The 23151-nt window shown below is 38.1% G+C and overlaps 1 protein-coding gene across 15 annotated transcripts in view; it reads right to left on the reverse strand.

Annotated features, from left to right (window-relative positions):
- FGGY (FGGY carbohydrate kinase domain containing) overlaps positions 1–23151 on the reverse strand; it is a 355269-nt gene that overhangs the window by 86408 nt on the left and 245710 nt on the right. For all 15 annotated transcript variants that reach the window (XM_014939087.1, XM_014939088.1, XM_014939089.1 and 12 more), the window contains one exon: positions 1821–1936. In XM_014939087.1, coding sequence (XP_014794573.1) covers positions 1821–1936 — 116 coding nt within the window. The remainder of the gene's footprint in view (positions 1–1820; positions 1937–23151) is intronic.

The raw sequence follows: 23151 nt of genomic DNA on the forward strand, positions 1-23151 counted from the left end.
AATGGTCATGGAAATTAGCACATGTTCTACCTAAAGGCAGGTTTCAGCATTAGTATGCAAACCAAGAAGTGTCTTATGCTTTGGATACACCTAAGGTAATCAGCCCAAGAATCTGAAAATCAAAGGATTTCTCAAGGTGAGTAAAAGCATCTGCTCTTCAGAAACTTCAAGTTCTAACCTACAGTTCTGTGCAATTCTGGAGGTCAGATCCTGCTTCTCCAATGCGAGCTGAGATGGACCCAGGTTCCTTTCTTGAAGATCAACGCAATTGCCCAGGGAACTAGACACTTTCTCCATTAACTCAGGAAAATATTTTTGTTTTGCAAGAAACACCTACCAACAGAAGTTAATTTGCTGGTTTATTTTGCAAACATTGTGTTTTAACAAAAATGTAAGCCTGATATTGGAAAGTAATGATTTTTGTCCTGCTAAATGTTGAGCCATATATAGATTAGTTTTATAAGGCTTCCATCATGACAAAAGGCCCTTTTTATTAATGGCTACTTTATCATTTAAAACATGTATGTTTAGTTACTTAAAATGGCAAATTGCTTTGCACTGTCCTTGAAGTGCATTGCATAAATATTGTATTAAAGCCTTAGCTTACACTTCATAAATAATTTATTTTAAAAATACTCTTCCATGAGACCACCAGCAGCTGAGATGTTCAATTTTCTGGTAAAAACACGTATTTATTGCAAGTCTTATTTTAACTTGTTGACGATTTGCTAAAAGCCACATGTGATAGATGCTGTAAGGACTGTATTCAAAGTAAAACCTCAGGAAGCTAAAAGCCTAATGCTCCTAGTAGGTTTTATACCTTTGCATAAGCAGTTTCAGTTGGAGGTGGAAAAGCTGAAATCTATTCAAGGAAGCTTTCAAGTACCATTTTCTGATAACTTGAAAATGACTGATAGTATATTTTGTGATGATCAGAAAATTTTATAGATTTCATTACATTTCATTTCACTACAGCCCTCCCTATGCCACTTCCATTTCATGTTGCTGCATTTAAACTGCTGTACAAACTTGTTCAAAGTGCTAGACATTAAAAAAAAAAAATCAAAGGAAATTTCAGATAATTAACTTTGATGAACGAGCATATTTTAATTCATGTCTGGTAATATTCTTGTTAATGACATGTCTGCTTAGGACATCCATTAAAAGTCCATTAACTTAACAGGGAAAGTCTAATAAAGTTATCCTGGAAATTTTCTGGTATATTAACATTATGGACTTTTAATGAATATCTGCTGTAGGAATTGCTATTAGCAAGGCTACTGTTCTAATTAAAGTTATGGCTCTAAGAGAGTGAAAAAAGCAGTATGAAGATAATAACAAGCAGAAGTAGCACTTCTTTTTGAAAATTAAAGAAGATTGGTACAAGTTGCAAAACATGCTATCAGTAAGAGTTATAAATTATTAGGTTGTGACCAGCCATCCAATATACCCCCTATCAGGTGCTTCTTTCATGTAATCAATTGCTGAGGCTCCCAATTACTGCTCTATTGTTGAGGCTCAGCAGTACAAAAGGCCAGTGAGAGGCCCTTCAGAAGGGTAGAAGGGATAAAACTGAAACACAGTTTTTGATAACAATGCCACGTAAAAGGTCTAGTTAGGAAAGGCATCCAGCCTTGTTACCAACCCATCTGAAGCTTCATCAAGTCCTGCTACATTTCTGCTGACATTCACAACAATACAGCAAAAGATCTTTCTATATGTATATATCTTTTATATATATGTATAAATCTTTTATATATATGTATGTAACTTTTTAATGTATATGTGTAGGTATAAAATAAAAGAATCTCCAGATTTACCTATTTTTTCATACTTATCCTTGACCAGATCTTCCAAACCGATCATTTTCCAGAAACTGTCATCCCAACCTCCATCCGCAGTGTATGTCCACTTGCACACTACTGTACAGAGGGACCTAAAAAAGAGACAATACAGACAAGGAATCAGGCAAATGAACATATTGGATTTTAAACTTGTGACTATAAAGACATATGTGCCAAATGATCCCTGCTCTGGCATGGGGGTTGGACTAGATGATCTCCAGAGGTCCCTTCCAACCTCATATCATTCTGTGATCATTCTGTGATCTCTTCATTCACTGGTCTAAAATTCCAAGCATAACGCTAACATTAGGAAAAAAAAATTATTACTGTTTGGAGTGCAAGCCTTGAGATACCTTAAAAGGACCTTTTGTTTAAGATTCTTCTCTGCTGAAACAACTCCTGGTCAGGCCACTTCACTGTATAAATCAGTCAAAAAACAGGTCATACATATGCCTATAAGACAGCACAGCATGAACATAACAGCTCTTTAACAAGCAGCTCAGAGAAAGACTCCTGCTTTTCTGAGCTGAACCTAAATAGAAATGTCTCAAACAGTATGGCCTTAGAAAAACTTTCTATTACTTATGTTCAAGCTGAATTATAATATACAAGAGATTACGTATGCACTGATAATTAGGTTAAATGGCACTGCTTCAGTACCTGCAGGTACAAAATGTCTTTATCAGGTGAATGTGTACAAGCAAAAGTGCATCCAACTACCAGAGCTTCTGCATAGCATGTCTGCAAGTACCACTGTCATTAGGTCTGTATTTCAGCAGAAGCTGATGACAATTTAGTGACACACTGAAACAGTGTTAGCCGTGACGCAGCTGAGGGCAGTATTAAGTTCTTGTTTGAAGTCTCATTCCTGCTAAGCTGATGCTGAACTTCACTGTGACCGTACAGCAACACAAGGGCAGACTGCAGGAGCAGAATATTAGCAAAAGACAAGAGAACTTGCAGAAATGTCTATCATAGCAAATAGAATGTTTTTCTCCTAAAATGATCCATATCCACAACCTCTCATCACCCGCAAAATACGAACAACGCTCCTGAAGGTTTAGATTTACACAGACTGTTTTCTGTCTGAGCACTAAGAACCATCTTAGATCAATATTTAACTGTGCTTGAAAAGTCAATAAACTAAAAGGTATTAAAAATGCTAAATACTACTATAAATCTCAGCTGCCTGTAGTCTTGCGAACGCTACCGTACCATCGAGTGCAAGACATCTCAGATGCATCTCAGGAAAGCACCACATCATAACTGTTCTCAAAGAGAAACCCCTTTCAGAGATGGATTTTCTTTGATATCTTACAAGACAGCTTATTTGTGACTCATTTTTAGCCAAGGTGTGCTTTCACAGATATATTCTTTTTATTAGATTCCTAATTTGAACACGTATCTTCAAAGCAAACTGAATTTCACTGAAGCATTTGACTTTTTCTTGCAGTTTTGCATATGGAAAATCCAAACAAAATTCCTGCCTACAAAAAATATTTTTGGAGTTCAAGTAAACCCTCCTTTTCATCCAAGTGAGCTACCTAGGGACCTAAATAAGGAGAATTAAATTAAAAGTCATCTTATTGCATTACATATTTTTACTTACTTTACCATAATGCCTAGGAAAACCAGATCTGGACAATGACCCCGGCGTCTACAGCAAGGTACAATTTCTGACCAAAGAAGGAGACTGCTGCCTTTAGGAAACTTAAAAATAAGACAGCAACGTGAACTGTCAGCCAGATACAGTGAGGTGTCCCAAAGAATGTCACATGTATCAGCACCTACAACCTGCACCTGTAAAACACACTCAAACCCAGCCAGAGACTCAAAATACCAAGTATTCAGCCAAAGGGAGAGACAAAACTTCACATAAAATCCTTTCTGCTAGTACAGATCCCACTTCAGTTTTCCTACCTAGGCAAAGGGGAGCTTCTTATTGTACAGTTGTAGCAAGAAGCACACAGTAAATAATAAAGGCTCTGGTCTTCTTGGAAGAGGCCACCAAAGAAATAGATTCTGCTACTTTCAAGCTTGACAAGCATCCTTGTCATAGTTTCCCAATCATTGATACAGAAATATCCAACAAAGAAAGCAACAGTGAGCGCCTCTCCTCCATTAAAACACAGTAACAAAATCCAGCAAAGAAATCAGCAAATAGAACAAAAAAAAAAAAAGAGAAATAATTTTTATTTACTATCAACAAATCAAAGCAAAGGCTTCTAGACAGTGATACTGTACACCCAATAAAGTCAAATAAGAACAGGAAGATCCTTTCCACACAGCTGGAAAACTGTCTGGAACTTGTATGCACCATGCTTGGGGGTTTACAATGAGAACCAAGGATGTACAAAGTGAGGGCAGGATTCTCAGTGTACGTTCTCTTATGTCACACCAAGCAGAAGATCAGATGATTATATGGAGGACTCCCCTTACTCGCATCTTCTCATCCAGGACAGAAATGTATATTTTAAATGCATCATGTTTCACTTCGTTCTGTTCTTCTGGAGTGACCATGTTTTCACACCCAGAGGACTGACAATGCTCATTTCAATCCCACTGTTTAGAAAGGTGCATTTTTTGCTTTTTGCAATGAAAGAATTTATTAACATTACACTTTTCTGGGAAAAAAGAAATAGAGATAACTACTTATATCCTTATAAATGCTGTGGAGATTATTTCAGGGTTACTCTTCAAACCTTTTTCACACACACACACACCCCTTTTTTTTTTCTCCCTTAAACAGTTTAAGAATTAATCAGACAATTACAATTCAATGTCTGGTTTGAAAACAGAAAAGCACATGACCTGTAACTACAGCAATGACAATGTTGATATAAGAAATTCCAATTTCCAAGTATTTAAAAGCCAGACACAGAAATCTAATTAGGACCTTTGACAAAAACTGGGTGAACAAATAAATTCTAGGCTAAAGAAAATACTGGGAAAGAATAAACATTTTCCCCAAATCACCTCAAACCTCTCATTAAAAGGAAAAATAAAGACAGGATATTTGAAATAAAGATCACTTCATCACTTTAGGAAAAATTTAGACATAAGGAGCGAAACAATAATACATCAAGTTTTCCCAAATATAGTAAATACCAAATCATAACAAATTATCATCGCAGCTGAATATGTATTTTTCTAATTAGATCAATGGTATTAGATCAAAACTATTGCCACATCCTGAAAAATGCACCAAGGATGGCAGCTCGATGTCGTGGCTCCTCACTTTCAAAGATCCCAAAACAAGTCCCTCTGGGTCTCCACACTTATCCAAAGAGAAAGTGGAGAAGCTTTGCTGGACTCCAAAGAGCATGTTTTAACCAGAGGCCAACTCTCCCTACAGCTCACAGGCCCACTGAAACCATGTGTATGGGAACACACCAGCCCTTGCCAATCCACCAAATTCCAGCGTAGCGGAGCTCTCTTACTGGATATTGCTGGGCTGAACATACTCTAGTATGAAACAGCAATGGGGCTGTGAGCATTTTCATCCTACTCGTGGAGATCTATAAATGCAATAAATAAGAAGGATAAATAGATGACTCCTGGTTGAATTTTTAATACAATAATATAAAACATGAACTGGGAAGGACACCTCTTCCCAAATTAATTAACTGGCAGATCTGTAAGTGGAAGGTTCAGATACGAAGACCAACCTCAAATCTGCACAACAATATTATCCCATTATCATAGAATCATAGAATAGTTTGGGTTGAAAGGGACCTATAAAAGTCATCTAGTCCAACCTCTTCTGCAATGAGCAGGGACATCTTCAACTAGATCAGGTTGCTCAGAGCCCCGTCCAACTGGACCTTCAATGTTTCCAGGGATGGGGCATCTACCACCTCCCTGGGCAACCTGGGCCAGTGTTTTGCCACCCTTACTGTAAAAAATTTGTTCCTGTAGCCCAGGCTGCCTACAATCTTGACATCACCAGATTGGTGACCATCAGGTCCACTATCGCATCCCTTCTTGCCGGGGGTGTCTACTACGTGGCTTAAGAAGTTCTCTTTAATGCACTCCAGGAGTTTGCTGGATTGCCTACAGCTTGCCGTGATACTTCTCCAGCAGGTGTCAGGGTGGTTGAAGTCCCCCAGCAGGACAAGAGCCTTTGAGTGTGATGCCTCCTGTTGCCAGAGTAAGAAGTCTTCATCAATAGGCTCCCCTTGATTGGGTGGCCTGTAATAGACACCAACCACAAGGTTGCCTTGGTCTCTTATTCTTACCCGCAGGCTTTCAACCTGCTCCTGGCTATTCTTCAGAGATGTTGGTAGGTTTTTATTTTCATGGCCACAACCACCTCAAAATACTTGTAAACGCAGTCCAAACATTTAGAGTTCTCTGGGGTATAAGCTCCTTATTCCACCCTTGCCACTACTCAATTGCCACATAAAAAGTACACGTTTAATTGAACAATATAGCTTTATAGAAATCCTTATACAAATCCAATAATATCTAAGAGAAAGGCACTGTGGTCTCTTAGATAATAGTTGAAGTAAAGAAGGATTTCTTTAAGATGCCCACAACAACAGATTAACTTCACTACACACTTCAAATGAACCTGGATGTGTTGAACTCAAATCCCTGCCGTGATGAGGTGCTCTAATAATTACACACAGCTGCACAATTTGTATATCCTGGAGAGCTGTAGGCACACATAGAGAGAGCAGTTTGTCAATAGTTTTTCACCTTTGAATACCCATGGCATAGATATATATTAGCTTTATGGGCAATCACTCAGAAATTCTCCTCCAGAGTATCACCCTGAGAAAGTGATAGCATGACTCCCAGCTTGGAAAAACTGTATCCAGGAAGACATAATGGCAAAGAGGAAGCCGAGGAATCAAATCATCACACCTCAAAGAAAGCTTCAACTATTGGAAAATTTTGTATTTCACAGCAACTTCTAAATTTTATGAGATGAAGGGCAGACATTAAACAGAAACAGAACTGATATTCACTGTGGTATATTCCTTTTTTCAGAACTATTTGGCAGTATTGCCTCAATTATTTGGCCACAACACCAGACTTGCGCTAGCTGAAGCTGGATGAACCAGATGAATAGAAGCAAATGTTACCCTTATCTTACTACCAGGACCAACTGGGTTCAAAGGTGCTGAGTTAACAGACAATCATCTACACAACAGTCCTCTCCTGCCTGCCTAATCTAATGCAGGGCTTGAGAAGACATGGTATGGAACCCTTCAGTAGCACAGGCCATATTTAGCTAAGCTGAAATACCATGAATTTGAAGACTCTTTTCCTCAAGCATATTCCCAATACAATGAAATAAAAGATTTCCTTTCTCTGTTCAGAACAAAAAGTTTTGCTTAGAATACTACTACTGAAAAAAACAACCCTTTTGCATGGAAAACTTTTATTTTATTTAAACCAGATTTTCAACAGGAAAATGATTATGTTTAGAGTTTCTTACAAATTCCAGTCTACAAAGAACTATAGGATCCTACTTGCATCCAACAGCCTCAAGAAAAAAAAAATAAATCCCTGCCACATTCATTACAAAGCCGATTTGGCTGGGCACAGCATATTGCACAATTCTTTTCTATTTCTTTCTATTACTGTCTAGCTCTGAGTTCTTGCACATCTCTTGCTGAGGACTGACTATGGATGTGCTGGAGTCCTGTATGACCAGAATCTCAGCATTCTGAAAAATCCACCAGCAGTATGTCCTCATAAGAAAACCATGAGGTTCAGGAAGTCTGTAGTGATTGAACACACACACTGATAATTCCCAAAATGCTGTCTGAAAGCAACTATTTGCCCTCACTAAACTTCAAAAGGATCCAGGGCAACTGGACTCATGGCCAAAGCAACTCAGGTGCTCAAAGTTAGTTGATACAAAGCTCTTCCTGCATTATCTGCCCATTCGGAGTGTTATCTCTCACTCTGTTGTATTTCTTGGAGAGAAGGAAATCATATACATTCATAAGAAAAAAAAGGGAAATACTGTATGATCTTTGTCATCTGCATACAAATGTATCTAAAAGTCACAAAAAAAATTTCTCCACACCTACTTAAGAGTTGCCAGAGCTTTAAGCTTTGGTCTGTTATTTGCTGACACCATCTCCCACGCTCCAGAAAGGATAAAGCAAGCATGGACATGACTCCCAGTTCTGCAGAGATTCTGCTCTGTCTGGGAGTATACTTGCTATCTTTGACAATAAAACACAGTTTGGGACATATTCTATAACTGCAGAGTCTGAAAGTCTTCTGGAAGTCATCCTAATTTTGAGTATAGTTTAATATAAAAGTCCTATTAACAAGCATAGTTACTAAAAGAAATGTTTTTTTTCCCTGAAACGTGACCCCATAAGGTATTTATACATGACTTTCCATTCAAGTAGGCTAGTACAATACTAAGTAGCCTGAAAAATGAGTCAGCCACCAACTTTAAAGGCAGCATACTCCGTCTTGACCATCCTGAAGTGAATGGAAGCTTTGCTCTTGATTCCAAAGCAAAAGGATCTGCTTAACTCATCCTAACCCGTCAGAAATGAATTACAACTCATTAACATAATTAATTTTGCAGGCATCATTAGCAGTGTAAGAGTTTAATCACAAAATATGTTTAATGGATCACTTCCATGAAGAACGTCCGTGCAACCTGTTTGTTGTGCTGAGAGTGACTTGGTGGTGACAAACTAAAAGGAAGTGCACCTTGGTGAAGACTGGACCAAAGCTCAGTCCTACAGAAGCTGGGACAGGGTATAGTCAGGTCCCAAAAGAAACAGTGTGCGGTAGGATAAAGTAGGATAAAGTAACTTTCTGTGGTCCTCTGCCCAGATTTATTTAAAGCTACAAAGAATCAAGAACTAAGCAAAGCTGCATGACGTTCTAAAGGCAAGGAGACCTGAAACAATGGAGTGTGGCTGTCACAACATCAAACGTGTTTTTCCTTTTGTTCCATGAACTTCAAATTTAAAACAGATTTTGAATTCAAATTGAAAACCAGGACTTAGGTTCTGCTCAAGTGAACTTCTCCACATACTGACATCTGGACCAAGCTGTCAATGTCCTCCCAAATTATGCACCCCACAGTCTCACGGCTTTTTACAAAACCAAGCAATTCACCGCGCTAACGCAGTCACATATCTGACTGTGGTTTTGGCAAAAATGTTCCAGACAAAAAAATTAAGACACAGCACACATACTCCCAGCATCCAAACTTTATATTAAATAGAGCTGGGTATTGGTGCTGGAGGAGTCTGAAAAACAGCAGGGGTTATCACAGAGCAATAGGAAACATGTAATTATTCTCTGCTCCATTATGGCTAATGCCATATACATTAATATGGGACCTTTGAAATAGAACCAGATTCTGAGATCCACATACACCGCTGTTATTTGTACCTGTCACACCAATGTCTCTGCCTGCGTGGTGTATTTGGGTTGCTTTGGGTGAAACAGGAAAAGCAGAGGGCAATTTGTCTTCAGGGAATACTTCTGAGGTAACAGGAGAAAAAAAAAAAGTGACACCTAGTTATTTATCTTTGAAACGTATAAAATGCTTGAGATGCTGCCCATGTTAAGCATTTGCTATAAAGAATCAAAGAGCCTTGGGTTGAGCTCACAGTGGTGTAAGAAGAGCTGCACCTGTTGTCACTCAGTTACTACAGCAGATCTCACAGGCAGATTGGTTTGGAACCATGGGGCCAAGTCAGTCTGGGTGTGCTCCATTTCACATTCGCTCTCTGCATTTTACTCATTTCACCCATTCAACAGCTCTTTAATTGCATGTACACAAACCCAAACATGTCAGGGTCTGTTCCGTCCACCCAATCCTGCAAATCCCCAGTTCCTAATATTTACAACACACCACTTTTTATTATTATTGCCTTTGACCCAAAGCCTACAAAATTCCTGCCTGCCCAAACCCACTGTCTTAGCACAGCGGTGCAATATGACTCTCGCCTGAAAAAGGGTTTTCTTCTTCTAACAAAACATTAAACATGCCAAAGAATAAAGACAGGTGGGGGAGCCTGTTTGGGACAACTAGCAGACACGTACCAATTGCCATCAGAGGCCTCGACTTTCAGTCTTTGCATGTCTGAGGACTTAAACCCAGCTAATAAAGGTAGCAAGGAAATTACGTAGTGTTAGCAATTCTACTAGCTTCATCCTTTCTACGCGCTGGGTAACACTTACATTTATCATAAATAATAAAAAGCCATTTAGATTTTTTAAAGGAGTTAAATATCATAGCAAAATCAAAGCTTTCTCTCCACTTTGAAACCTTCATTAAAACAGCACAGCAAGAAATAAGTTCTATAATATATATAATTACAGATATAAAACTCTAGGCTGAATTTCTTTCCTTCTGCATGACACAATGAAAAGCCAGTATTTGTTAACATTAAGGTCAATGGCAATTTTCTCATCTTTCACAGGTGAAATAGGATTAAAGTCCAGATCTCAGCCTTCTGGAGTTAATGTTCCAAAGATTATTTGGATCTTCCTTTTTATTTTACTTTTCTTTTAAGTCTTCATTATCTCTTTTTTAAACATTTTCATTATTGAATTCACCATGTGGAAACCTGAATCTCAGAAAATAGATTCTGTGTTTCAAAATATAAAGCTTTAGGAGAAAAGATTTCTTTTTTACTGCAAGTGTGGAAGTTTGGTAGAAGATATCAAACCCACAAAGTCATCAACCCAAAGAACAGGGAACTGCTGATGACATATAAGCTAATGATGACACTGAAGCTAATGATACTGATATTTGACTATGTAGTACCTTTCCAAAGCCTTTAAAGCCAAATTCTTTTTTTGTTGCAAAAAAATTATATTGAAGTATTACTTTTGGTCTAAATATTTCCAGGTTTTCTTTAAAATCTACGTTTAAAGTATTTGTTTGCATTTCAAGATACACTATTCCCTCCTTTTTTTTTCTGAACACTGCTGATCCAATGAACTTGCATGGTCCTAAAAGCCTCCTTCACAACCAACAAGACTAAGATTTTGTTTAAAAAGCTGTGGACTTGTATTCAGCAGCTCTGTTGCCCTCAAATCTGGAAATTCAGGAGTCTCACTGGACTGGTGACACCGCTTATATTTAAAAATGTAAAACAGGTCTCCCTTCCTTTACTGTAACCTCCTTACCAAAGCACAGCCCATGAAAAAGCAATGGTAAGAGGTAAGAGGAAGGCTCTTAGGGAAATGCAGCTACATCACAGCCCTTGAGGGACTGGCATCCATCAAATCTCTGACCAACAGATGTAGCCATTACACCAGTACTTCAAAACTTATTTATCAGACAAGGAAATGCACAGGGTTTTAAGAGGTAATGTTTTTTTTCCAGTTTACACTGAGGTGAAATGGAGAGTTTCTCTTTTGAACTTAGGAGGTATTAGATAAGACTTCACTGCTCAGTGAAACCCATGCTACAGATCCAAGCATAAAAATGGTGTCTCTGCCTCAAAGGGCAGCTGTCTCAAGGCAGACAAAACAGCCAGTGGAAGCTTCAACTCCAGCAAAGGCTGTACCCCATGAAGAAAAGCACCAAGTACGTGTCACAGATATTGTCTCCATGCCCACCTGCTGGCCCATCCCACCTCAGTATTATACAAGTTCTCAACAATATCTGGGAAGAAAACACAAGAAAATAATTTCTTATACAACCATATTGTGGTTTCCTTGGAGATTATTTCCAGGACCTCAACAAGAGGAAGAATTTCAAGGCAGACTTATTATCATTGGCTTTTATGCCTTTTCTCAAGATACAGCATGTAGAATCAGGACTCTTTGACTCCTCTGAACACACACCACTACATGTGACGTCAGCAACTATCAGTGAGCAGGAAAGTCTTTCAATTTTGATTTAAAAATCAAAAAGTTAAAATTATTTCTGTAAAGGGGAAAAGGGAGTAATTAACTCAAACCTTGCTCCAGTGTTTGGTGTTCCTGCTGTAACACTTAGGAAATTTTTGGCTGGCTTTTTAAATTACAGATTTTTCTGAGGAAATATGTTGCTGACTTAAAGGGACAGCTTTTACTGTATTAAAAAAACAATTCACATTTGCAATTTTCTACACCCACATCTATAATTAATCTCCTCTGATTACTGCCACTCCCTGACAAGATTCCAAGTTATATTTAAACCCAGGGTGCCACTTTGAAAGAAAAAAAAAAAAAAAAAGAACAATAGGATCATTTTCAAAGACTACACAGAAGCACAATGTTTCAAAGCAGTAAAGTGCTTTAAACTCTGGTATCAACCTACTGCCCACCCCAACCAGAGTTAAGAGTGATCTCCAATTACCACCACAATAAGCACAGAAGTCTCTCGAGAAGCGTAAAGTGTAGATGTTTCCTGTACTCCAGAAGAGGTTTAAGACTGATGTTGTATTAAACAGATATACCTCAAACTTAATGACAGACTGTTGGGAAAACCACTCCTGTGACACTCAGGCTCTAAGGATCAACCCACATAAATAAAATGCTGTCTTGGATAAGGGACCTTAAAAATGTAACTTTTCCACATCCTGCCAATAATGTGAAAGTATGCATTTGATATATAAATATTGTAAGAAAACTGGCATGTTTTACTTTTCATAAATACACATAGACACACACATATATTTATACACATACAGATATTTACTTTGGCTTGGTAGATTGTACATCTCTGCAATTGTTTGCTATAATCTATTTAAACCTGTCTTTTAAAAAATACAAATAAATGTATCAAGCATTGCAAATGTCAAAAAAGACATGCAAAATAAAGGTAAATCATGCCAACTAAAATGAGATTATGTTTCTTTTACTATTTGTAGCACAATCCAATTTAAAAAAAAAAATATAAAAAGGTGTGTTTCTCTTTAGGAGCAAACTATCAAAAAGATTTAAAGACTTTTAGACTCTTAAATTCAGTATTCCTAGAAGAAGTTATGTCATCAGACCTGAAGGGAAACACCCATCTCAAGTGCAACATACCGACTCAGATGAATCCCTTGTGTACATCCAATAACTTCAGTGGATTCATACCAGGGATGCATTTAGCTAAACATGTTGAGTTGGACCAGAAAGTACAAAATAAGAATATTTTATCCACCCACATACGCCTGACCACGTCATGAGGCAAGGGGAAGCAAACAGTCAGCAGACTGCTTGCTTTTTTTATTAATTTCATTCTGTATTATATTACAGACACCCAACCAAGACTCAAGCCCATTGTCTTCAGCATTGTTGAAAAACACATAATGAGACACAGCCCTAGACACAAAAATGTATTGTCTAGACAAATCAGACATAGCATGTGGGATTGGAAATATTAATCCATTCCCTTAAAAGATGGCAAACAGAGGCAAAAGAAACTGAGTGACTTGGCCAAGGGTCAAAGAGTAAACCTCATTCAGACCCCTGAATTGAATCTTGAACTCCAGAGACTCCATTTAGAGACCCAGACAGAAAGACACCAGTCAGACACTATGATGCTGAACGTAGGAAAAAAATCTTCCTATGCACAGCTACAGTCTAAATCTTTAAAAATGAGAGCAACAAGAAGGGTGCACATATATAAAATTGAATCTCTTTGCCACTGTACGTTTTAAAAGCTTAATAAGCAGAGGCGAGGTTATAAAAATAATCCAAATACAGCAAGGCAAATAAAAAGCAAAACTGGAAATAAAGCCCACGTATCTAGCTGCTCCAGTCCGGCAGCCTGCCCTCTGGACATACCTCCTGCCATTATGCAACATCAGCAGTGTTTCACTTCCATTTATTCAGAAAAACATACCCTTTCAAACACAGTATTTCAAGCAAACCACTCTGCAATAGGAAGTCAGATATCTATTTCAATTAAGAGCTCGTATTTAAAAAACTTATCTTCTCCTGTTACCTTCTTCATGCAGTTAAAACTATTACACAATGAAAACTGAAAGTATCGATAGAGAGCCAGAGCAAAGCTTTCCTCTGGAAGCCTAACCTTGAGCACATTTATCATAGTTCAAGGCTACACCAAACACTCGGTGAAGTTAGTCAAAAGATTAAGCAACTGAGAAAAAGGAAGTTGAGTTTCAGACAAGCTCTCTCACCACAGCTTTTGATAGTGAGATTAGTTCCTTCAGCAACATAAATTTCTGCCAGTACAGTAATGGCAGCACACCACCAGTCACATCCACGTGTGCATCACCTAACACATCTGTCACTACTGGTCAGAGCTTCAGCCCCCAGCCACGTACCCTCACATCTCTTAGATGGATTATAATAGACTTTATTATTCCACATGATTGGCTTCAGCAGGCTATTAGAATATTGCAGTTATTAGCTCCATGACACTTTATCCTTCTACTGTATGAAAAGTAGACATGCAACTTGTGCCACCAACATCCATGTTTAGGGAGTGCAAAGACTTTTTCTACTGTGGTTAAGGAAGTGCGGCATGATGCTGAGGGCAACATCTGGCCAGCAGCCATGTGGACAGTGACACTCCATACGCCGACTAGGACAGCAAATCTCCACATGAGCAATGTTACATTTCATCAAATGGTTTATGCTGTTTTCATATAATCGAGTAGAATCACAGTGGTAAGGAAAAAAACACAACCCTAACATTGATATTTTGAGAGAGAGAACTATTAGTCCAGAAATCTCTTCACAAATTCACTATTAAAGACACATTTTACTAATTTGTGAGTAAATAATGTATCTATTCCTTAACGTCAAAACTGTTGAGAGGCTAATTTAGCATGGTTCTTGAATATGTGTGTGTGTAAAGTCCTGAAGAAATGTCAGTAGAGTTAATGGGAGTTTTTACCAGCTTAGTCAGGCAATGCTGCACTGGCACCTAGGCTGTCATGCACTTGTGGCCAGACACAGCCTAAGTGAAACCAGAACAGAAGCAGGAGAATTGCCAAGAGAACTATAATAAAAGCAAGTTTTAATAACTACATTTTGATGCAGACTGATCCGACTTCACATGCTACACTCCAATATTGAGCCTTCCTTTACTCACACAAACCTCCTTTGAGTCTTGCTCAAGCTGGGATGTCAAGATTCGGCTGCCCCGTGCACCTGAATTAAAGCTGCATGTTAGAGATTCCTACACAGGCAAGGAGGTGTGTCATTACCTTCCAGCACAAGAATCAGTTCAGTCAATGTATAGTCTTAAAATCTTAAGTCATTCCTAAATACCAGTTATATTTGGTCAAAATTTACAGTCATTAGTACAAATTTTTAAAAACATTTTGGCTAGATTTTAAGGTAAGTCATTAAAATTTTTTTTTAAATAATTAAAAATTAAAAGTAACGTGGCTCATTGCACATACATCACATGCTGTACTGTATTGTAATCTTTTAAATGACAGTATGAACGCACCTATTTCTACAGTCTATTTAATATTAATAATAGTAATGATTTGAGTTTACAGTCCTTTGGAATTGTAGTCATGTGAAAAAGAGGGTAAATTTTTGAGCATCTCTCAAAAAACCAAGATCAACAGTATTATTTGGATAGCTGTGTGATTTTGCAAACCAAACAAAGAAAAACCCAACAAGTAGAACCGCAAGGCGTTCTGAAATGGGTAACAGAAGAGAGTAAAAGCACACATAAATTTCCATAAATTAAGAATAAAAAATATCAGCTTATTTACATCAGCAGGGAGAGGAATGGGAGATCAATACAGAAAATAAGGAAGGCTACAGAACAGATAAATCAGGTGACATTATTCCTCAGAATAAAGCAATACATTTATCCAAATAAAACAAGCAATCATTATGCAATTGAAAAAGAGTATGGGTATTGCTGGGACCAAAAGCTTAACAGAAAAAAAAGAAAAAAAAAGGAGTAAGGAGTACATTATATGGAAATCTAGACTGCTCCCACTCATAATAGTTGAGAGAAATAATAGAAGGGAATATGAACCCTCATTAACTGATCATGATTTAAAAGATCTATGCCCAGAAGGAAGTTAATTCTGTCAATTTTAGGATTCCTCACTCCTTTTTTTCCTCTGAAATAAGTATCACTGCCACTGTAGAGAAGGCACTAGACAAAATGAACCTCCACCTTGACTTGTGGTAACAATCAAACAAATCAACCCACGTGTTCTTGGAAGAGTGGCTAAAAGAAAGATGTTACTCTTCTAATTTCAGGTGCTTGAGCATGTTACACAAGGAAGGTGGACATCAATGGTTTCTACATTCATTTAAATCGTAAAAACAACTTCATCTGGGAATGAACACTGGCAGCTCTCTCAGAGACAGAGCTAACCCTCCCAGGTAAGGCGGGTAATGCCCCAGCTTGTCTTACACTAAACACTGTGAAAGGTGACGGTTGAACCAGAAGGGTGGAGTTTACCACTATTCTAAACTCTAATGAACCCTTTCATGCAGTTCTAACAACACTAAAATATTTGTCTTTCCCTTTCTTGGTACTTGCATTATACTGCAACACTTGCAGAAAATACACTTGCAAATGCAAATACACTAAAGAATGGACTAAAAGTCAATTTAAAATCCCTATGATACATGCCTGAAAAAATAAAGAATGCTTTATTCTCTCTTCAATGTTTTATATTTTTAAAGTTAAAAAAAAAGGCAAGAATTTCCACATTTGTGTGTTTTACCAAATGAAGTGGTGGAATTAAAAAGATCACTCTCCATAGAAACCCCATACATTTTTATGTAAGAGAAATTAAGAACACGTTTTTTTAAAATGTAATTTTGCAAACTACTATTTGTCTATGAGCTTGGTCCTACAAAGACGTAGGTGTGAGTAACCTGACCTAAACGAATAGTGTCTTTGACGTCAACTGGAGCATTTATGTAAGTCACTTGTTTGCATAAGCAACTGCAGGACTGTGTTTGACTGACTCTATATAGATAGTCCTTACTAACTCCAGCAGTTAAGACAGCAATACCAGGCTGTACCTTCTGCACAATTAAGGCATTTTTCTTAGTGTAAAGTGGTTTGCACCTTGTCAAAGAAAAGCACAAAGAAAATTAACTCACTGATGTTCTTAGATGGCTCTACAGGTGAAAGGCCAACTTTCACTGCTGCAAGATGCAGAAAGAAATCCTAAGGTCTCAGTTGAACTGTGCTCTCCTGTCCTGACTTGCCATGGATGGTATGAGAATGAGGAGGAGGGACAGCACAAGACCTGCTGTCCTGCAGTAATCAGAAACACACAACTCCGGACTGCAATAAGGAAAACCGTAAATAAATAAACAAACCAATCTACATCCAGATCAAAAAATAACAGCAAGTGCCATCTAAAAGGCAGTAGAAGGAATAACATGTCATTTCATGGGCTAAATCCCCAGCACCTTAACTGTCAGAAGATATTCTTGTCATAAGATAAGTGCTGCCAGTCAGATCACTCGGCTGGAGCAAGACATCAGACAAAAACTTCTCTATGTGGATTGACGTTGATTTTTCCAAATACACAACTTCTGCATAATCAGTGCCAATTAATCTCAATCAATAACCTACAATCCACTTGTAAATTGTTAACTATGTCATACTGTAATCATAAAATATCTTTTTGGGGCCATAAGTGGAGAGAAAGTTCAGAGGAGAAAAATGAAGAGTGTAAGAACAGTTCCCCAAACAGTCATATAACCAACAGCCTGTTCATACCAACATGCTTGGAGAGCAAATAAAGGACCCAGACCAGCAAAGCACTTAAGCACATGCTTTAACTTTAAGCACGTGCCTAAGTGCTTTGCTGGAAAAAGGCCCAAAGAAAAGAATGAACATGGTTAACTGAAAAGCCCTTCAGAATTGGATTGACTGCTTTGTTTTTCCATTAACTCTAGTTGCTAGTAAACACACGTTGGGTCTCAGCATCCTGCCCAATATATTTAACCCACATCACAAAAGTACAGATTTGGTACAGCGAATCTCTTTCCTTAGGGAAGTTCCATGATTTGGGAAGTGAGGAAACTGCAAGAAATGCTTGGGATTTAGGCTACTTATAAGGCATGAGTAGAAGGAGCACCTTCACGTCTCTCTGAAAGGGAAACCCACATGAATACCATTAAATACGTTTTTAGTAGTTCACCACACAACCCTGCATTGTCCTACTCTTCCACCTCTTACATCAAGCTCCACAGAATATATTTTGGAGACCTTATAAAGAGGGCACAAATCACTGCCAGAGACTGATGGCTCTTCTTCTCGTCTCCCACTTGTGAAGGAAAGAAACCCTAGCTTGGAGAAGATAATTTCCGATTCTGGGCCTTGGGAATGTGACAATGTTTTTTATTACCTCCACCTTGGTCCATTAATAACATTTTTATATGCATCAAATTCACCCCAAAACCAAAATGAAAACAAAATTCCCTAAAATATCTTAAGCAAAATGCTTAAGTTAAAAAAAGATTGGAGACCAAAAATGGAAAGATGATTAGGGAGGTGGGTGAAATTGGAACGAAACAATAATAAAAAGCCCTAAGAACACATCATATATTCCTAGTTCTTGAATCATTAAGGCTCCACATGACAGCTCTCACAAGCACCGGTATGGCAAACTCACTGACTTTTAAGCAGGAGTGAAAGTGGTTAAGCCCTAGGACAAATAATTTGAAAATCTCAGCACAAGTCTGATCTCAGAGAGTTTAAAGGAATGCAGACTGCCCAAAAACACAGCAGCTGTTTGTTTTTTCTGCCACCTTTCCAAGGTTCATGTCTGGAGTGAGGATAAACAGTTCTGAAAAAAAGTTATGTGGAGTTCAGACTTTAAGAAAATAAAACATCAGACTAGTATTTCTTGCAGAAAGATTAAAAAATCCCAAACTTTAAATTATTCAGCCCTGGAAGTTTTCAGGTAGAGCTCTCAGGAGCAGAGAGGTAGATGGCTTGAGGCTTCAATATATTAAAATGCTTTCTTCTAAACCAGTCTGCATTTTCAAAAGCTTGGCCCGATGTGGTTTTCTTGAGCAATATTCCTCCAAGCAGAATTTCAAATTTAATAAGGTAAAACTGTATTCCCTATTTTATGCACACATGTGCATACACACACACACAAACAAGCCCTTTCAGATAAACCAACAAGTAAATGAGATAGCGGATGAAGCCTTAGAGATCAGGCTGAAGTGATTTCCATCAGCACAGCAGGTATCATAATGACAAGGTAATTTCTACTACGGCATTTTGGACATCATTCTTTTTACCCTCCCTCCTGCTTTCTCTCCCTATTGTTCTGTTTGTACCAAAGGAAATGAGCATCTATTTTAAGTAATTATTTAATATCTCTCTTGATAGGTTAGGCAATTAGAAATCTCTTGACTCTTTAACATTTTTAGTAGGTATAACTTTCCTTTGATCCACATTTAAAGAGATGTAACCTGAGAAAGCAAGAGCTAATAGGAAATTTATGTAGATGGAGCTAACCCATGTAAATAAGCATTGTCTGTGTTGTTACAGGCAGGTCAGAAAAAGCAGGAAATTTCAGGCACCCTGTTGAGATTCAACATCTGTTTATGAACTGTCCTTATACACAAAATGAAGAGTTGCTCCAGGACAGAGTATACAAAACCAGGGAGTCTGAAACAAACGGGAATCCCTCCAGAGAGCTCTCCTGTTATATTCATACCTGGTGCTACTGGGGCAGCAGCATGAGTTACGGTGAACACTGAAGAACTCTAATTTATCTACACATTCAAATTATAGATATCATAGGCAAGCATTATCCAATACGACATAAGAAAGATACTGTTCATGAAGGAGACTACATCAGCTGCTCTTTCCAAATCCAGACTGCATGTTTCCCCACAGAGCTTGGGGGATGGAAGCAGGGAGAGCAAGAATAGCAGGGGATGGGACAAATATGAAGAAGAAGTGTAAATAGATTACCATGCTCTTACACATTCCTCATTTTCCCATCTTTATAGGGAGATGAAAGCACTATGCAGCATTAACCTTGCATACAGATGCTGCGTTCAGGGAACTGAGGACCACGTCACACTTACTTTTTCCATTAAGACAGGAAGCACACTCACTTTTTTTCTTGAAAGTAAAATTGTATCATTATATTACTTTTTCTCAAAAAAGCTTGTATTAGGTATTTTATATACAACAACAAACCAGCATAATAAACTCCCAAGTACAGTTTCATGGCGGGAATCTAAGAAGATGGAAACTACAGGAATATAATTTTTGTTGTATTTTGTGGCATGTTCTCCCCTTCTCATCACTTTTAATTAAATATAAAGAGACTGTATTGTGCAGATCCAGCCTCATCTCTCAGAAGAAAGAGCTCACCTTGGAAAATGAGGTTGGAAGGAGACTATTTTTCAAAGTTGTAAATTTCAAACTACAGTGAATAAAAGTTGGGAGTTATTTCCTTCATCCTAAGAACGTGTACTACACACCCATAAACACAGTGGGTTTTGGGGGTGGGGAGGGTTTTGAATCTAACAGGCATATCGCTCTTTGCACATCCTCAGATAAGTTTTTCCTGATCAACTTGTGCAGTATGAAGGGCTTTCCTGCTTTCTTTCCCACTTAAAGAAAAATTCCTTGTGCGTGGGTCCTAGAGGCAATTGCTCAGCCACCTTCCATGGCCTCCCTTCTACTCCAGCAGACACCAGCACGTGGAGCCTGGGAGTGAGGACAGAAGAGCCACAGCTCTGCACTGAGTGCAGCCCATCGGGTAACACGGGGACAGGCTCCCTGAGGAATGCTGCTTGTTTCCAAATCCCTCCCTACTCAGGAGAGTCCAAGGATACATCTGTACTGCAGAACACCAGCAAGCTCCTAAGTCAGGCTGACAAATCTGAGATAGAGCATTTGAAGTAAAATAAAGTGGCCAAGCATGGGTTTTAACTCACATTAGCAGCTCCAGGGGCAGTTTAAAGCTGAGTGTGAGCAATCTGAACCAAATATATATAAAACTCAAATATTATCTGAAGCCAGCTAATAGTAAAATATAAAATATAGAACTTCCTTTTCACTTTAAAATTAAACTAACAGCCATGGTGGAATCTGAAATCTCAAGTATCCTACCCACAAGAGAATTAAACTTCCTATGCACGTAGGGTCTGACAACCAATAAGGGTAACTTCAGTCATCTTTGCTGTATCGCTCTGCAATCACTATTGCTTCATCTGTTTCTCTCAAGTCAGACAGTCAGAATCCTACAATCAAAATCTAATTAAAGAAGGTAGTAAGATAATAAACAACCTTTCTTGGAATGTCTTTGATTCCATAAATACATATACATTTCATCCACTGAAGACTGAATTACAACCTTTCATCTAATGAGCAGCTTAATGGAATGGCACTGGAATAAAGAACAGGGGAAGGAAAAAACAAATCCTTGGTGATTTCATATAACACATTATATATTTATATATCGGGCTCACTATCTGGCAACATCAATTTACAAGCTACAGTAAAAGTGTTCACTATCTCAATGTAAGTAGGAGTCATAGCCAGGCACTTACACCAAATCAATAACCAGATCTTGCTTATAGTTGAAGCAGCAGATGGTCTACCACAGTGAAGAAATGACAGAACACGTATGTAGAAGCATCTGCTTTCTTTAGATACATTCTTGAAAGCACTGTAGCATTGATCTAAGATTATTTTTATAGGCAGATGACAGGTCAAGCATAAAAGTACACTATCTTAAAGGTTACAGAGTTGGCAAAATGGGTATCACAGCCATGGATAAAGAATCATTTTCTTTTGAAGTCTGCGTTGTCAGGGTATTTACATTTCACAGTTAAAAGGCTCCTCTCTGGATAATACAAATGCTAAAACAAGTAAGAGAAAAAGTCCTATGTAAGCTAATGCTACTTTAAAGAGATAATGTAAATCAACCCTGACACCATCAGTGTCATCCTAAAGCACGATGAGAATTTCCAGTGAAAGTTACTAACATTAAACAGATTTAGATAGCCAGCCAACAAAAATAAAGCAAACGTGTAAGTAAACTGCCTTCCAGGCCAAGACTGTTGTAACAACCATGTATTACACTGAAAGGGATAGGAGGAACATTCTAGTGGTGAAAAGCACTCGTTTGGGAAGTCTGGAGGAAGAATCGGTCCAGAATTAATAATTTTTAGTGCTATCTGTGAAAATGCCTATGGAATAGGACACCTAATTCTCGCTGCAAGTTAGACAGAAAGCTGGACACCCAGCTAAACACTTTGAAAAATGTTACCCTTCAAATTATACAGCTATTTTCCCATCTATAAAATAACATTGTCATCTTCTTACTTATGAAGTGCATTTTAAGGCTGAATTTATTAAGACTCTTCCATGTGCAAGATATTACAGAAAAGTAAAATTAAAAAAAAAAAAGAAGAAAGTTCCTTATGGAATAGTAACTCTTAAGAGAGTTTTAATATTTTTAAACAGTATATGTACACATACAATGCACAGACTTCAGGCTACATAGCTTTCTTTTCCTTCACTGGATGAGAACACTCCTGGAATGTTATTATTTTCAGGGGCTGGGTTTTAAGAATTTAATACATTGTGAATACATGCATTATATATGTGCGCACAGAAACACTGCGGGGTTTGTAAATGACCCAGGAGTTCATAAACTTGGCTATTTTCTTCTCTGGTTCAAATTTATGCAAGAAAGCAATTGTTACACAGCTCTTGCTGAACAGAGACCCAATCACACACAGGACAAGGGCTTCGCATGGGGCTTTCCTTCACATAAGGAAGAGTTCAAAGAGGACAACAGATTGTTTATAACGTGCCTTGTGCCATGAGGGTCTGATCCCTGATGGCTTTCACAGAAGCTAGTGCAAAAGAAACATACACCTCCTGAACACCCAGCCTGTATCTGAAGTGAACTGAGATGATTGTAAAAAAAAAAAAATAAGATGAAGAGAACTGAAAGACAACAAGCTCCTCTGTGGTTTCTGCCTTGTCTTTCCTCAGAATTTAAGGCCATAACACCACAACCTCTGTCGATACTCTTCCTCCCCCACCCCAGCTTCAGTTAAGCACAGTTATCCAGTCCCACCACTAGTTAGCACGTCAGCAAACCGGATCTCAAAGACTCCTAGCCATCTCTTTACAGACTTTATTAAGGGAGATTATTATCTGACCCTCAGAGAAGCTAATAATTACAGTGCTCATACATATATTGCTTCTGCACAGGATCAACAATGAAAGGGTTGTTTAAACACAGCTCCTTTGCTTCGATGGAAAACTTTGTGTGTACCACTCATCAGCTCAAGTAAATGTTAATGACTATTATGGAAAAATAAAAGAAACATTTTCTGATGTACACAGTATATTTATTTAAGAGGCTTCTAATGATGTAGGATGTTGCATTTTGAGACTGACAAAAGAAGACCTTTAGCAGCA

The sequence above is a fragment of the Calidris pugnax genome, unplaced genomic scaffold (assembly GCF_001431845.1).
Source record: "Calidris pugnax isolate Ruff unplaced genomic scaffold, ASM143184v1 scaffold18, whole genome shotgun sequence".
Taxonomy (NCBI): domain Eukaryota; kingdom Metazoa; phylum Chordata; class Aves; order Charadriiformes; family Scolopacidae; genus Calidris; species Calidris pugnax.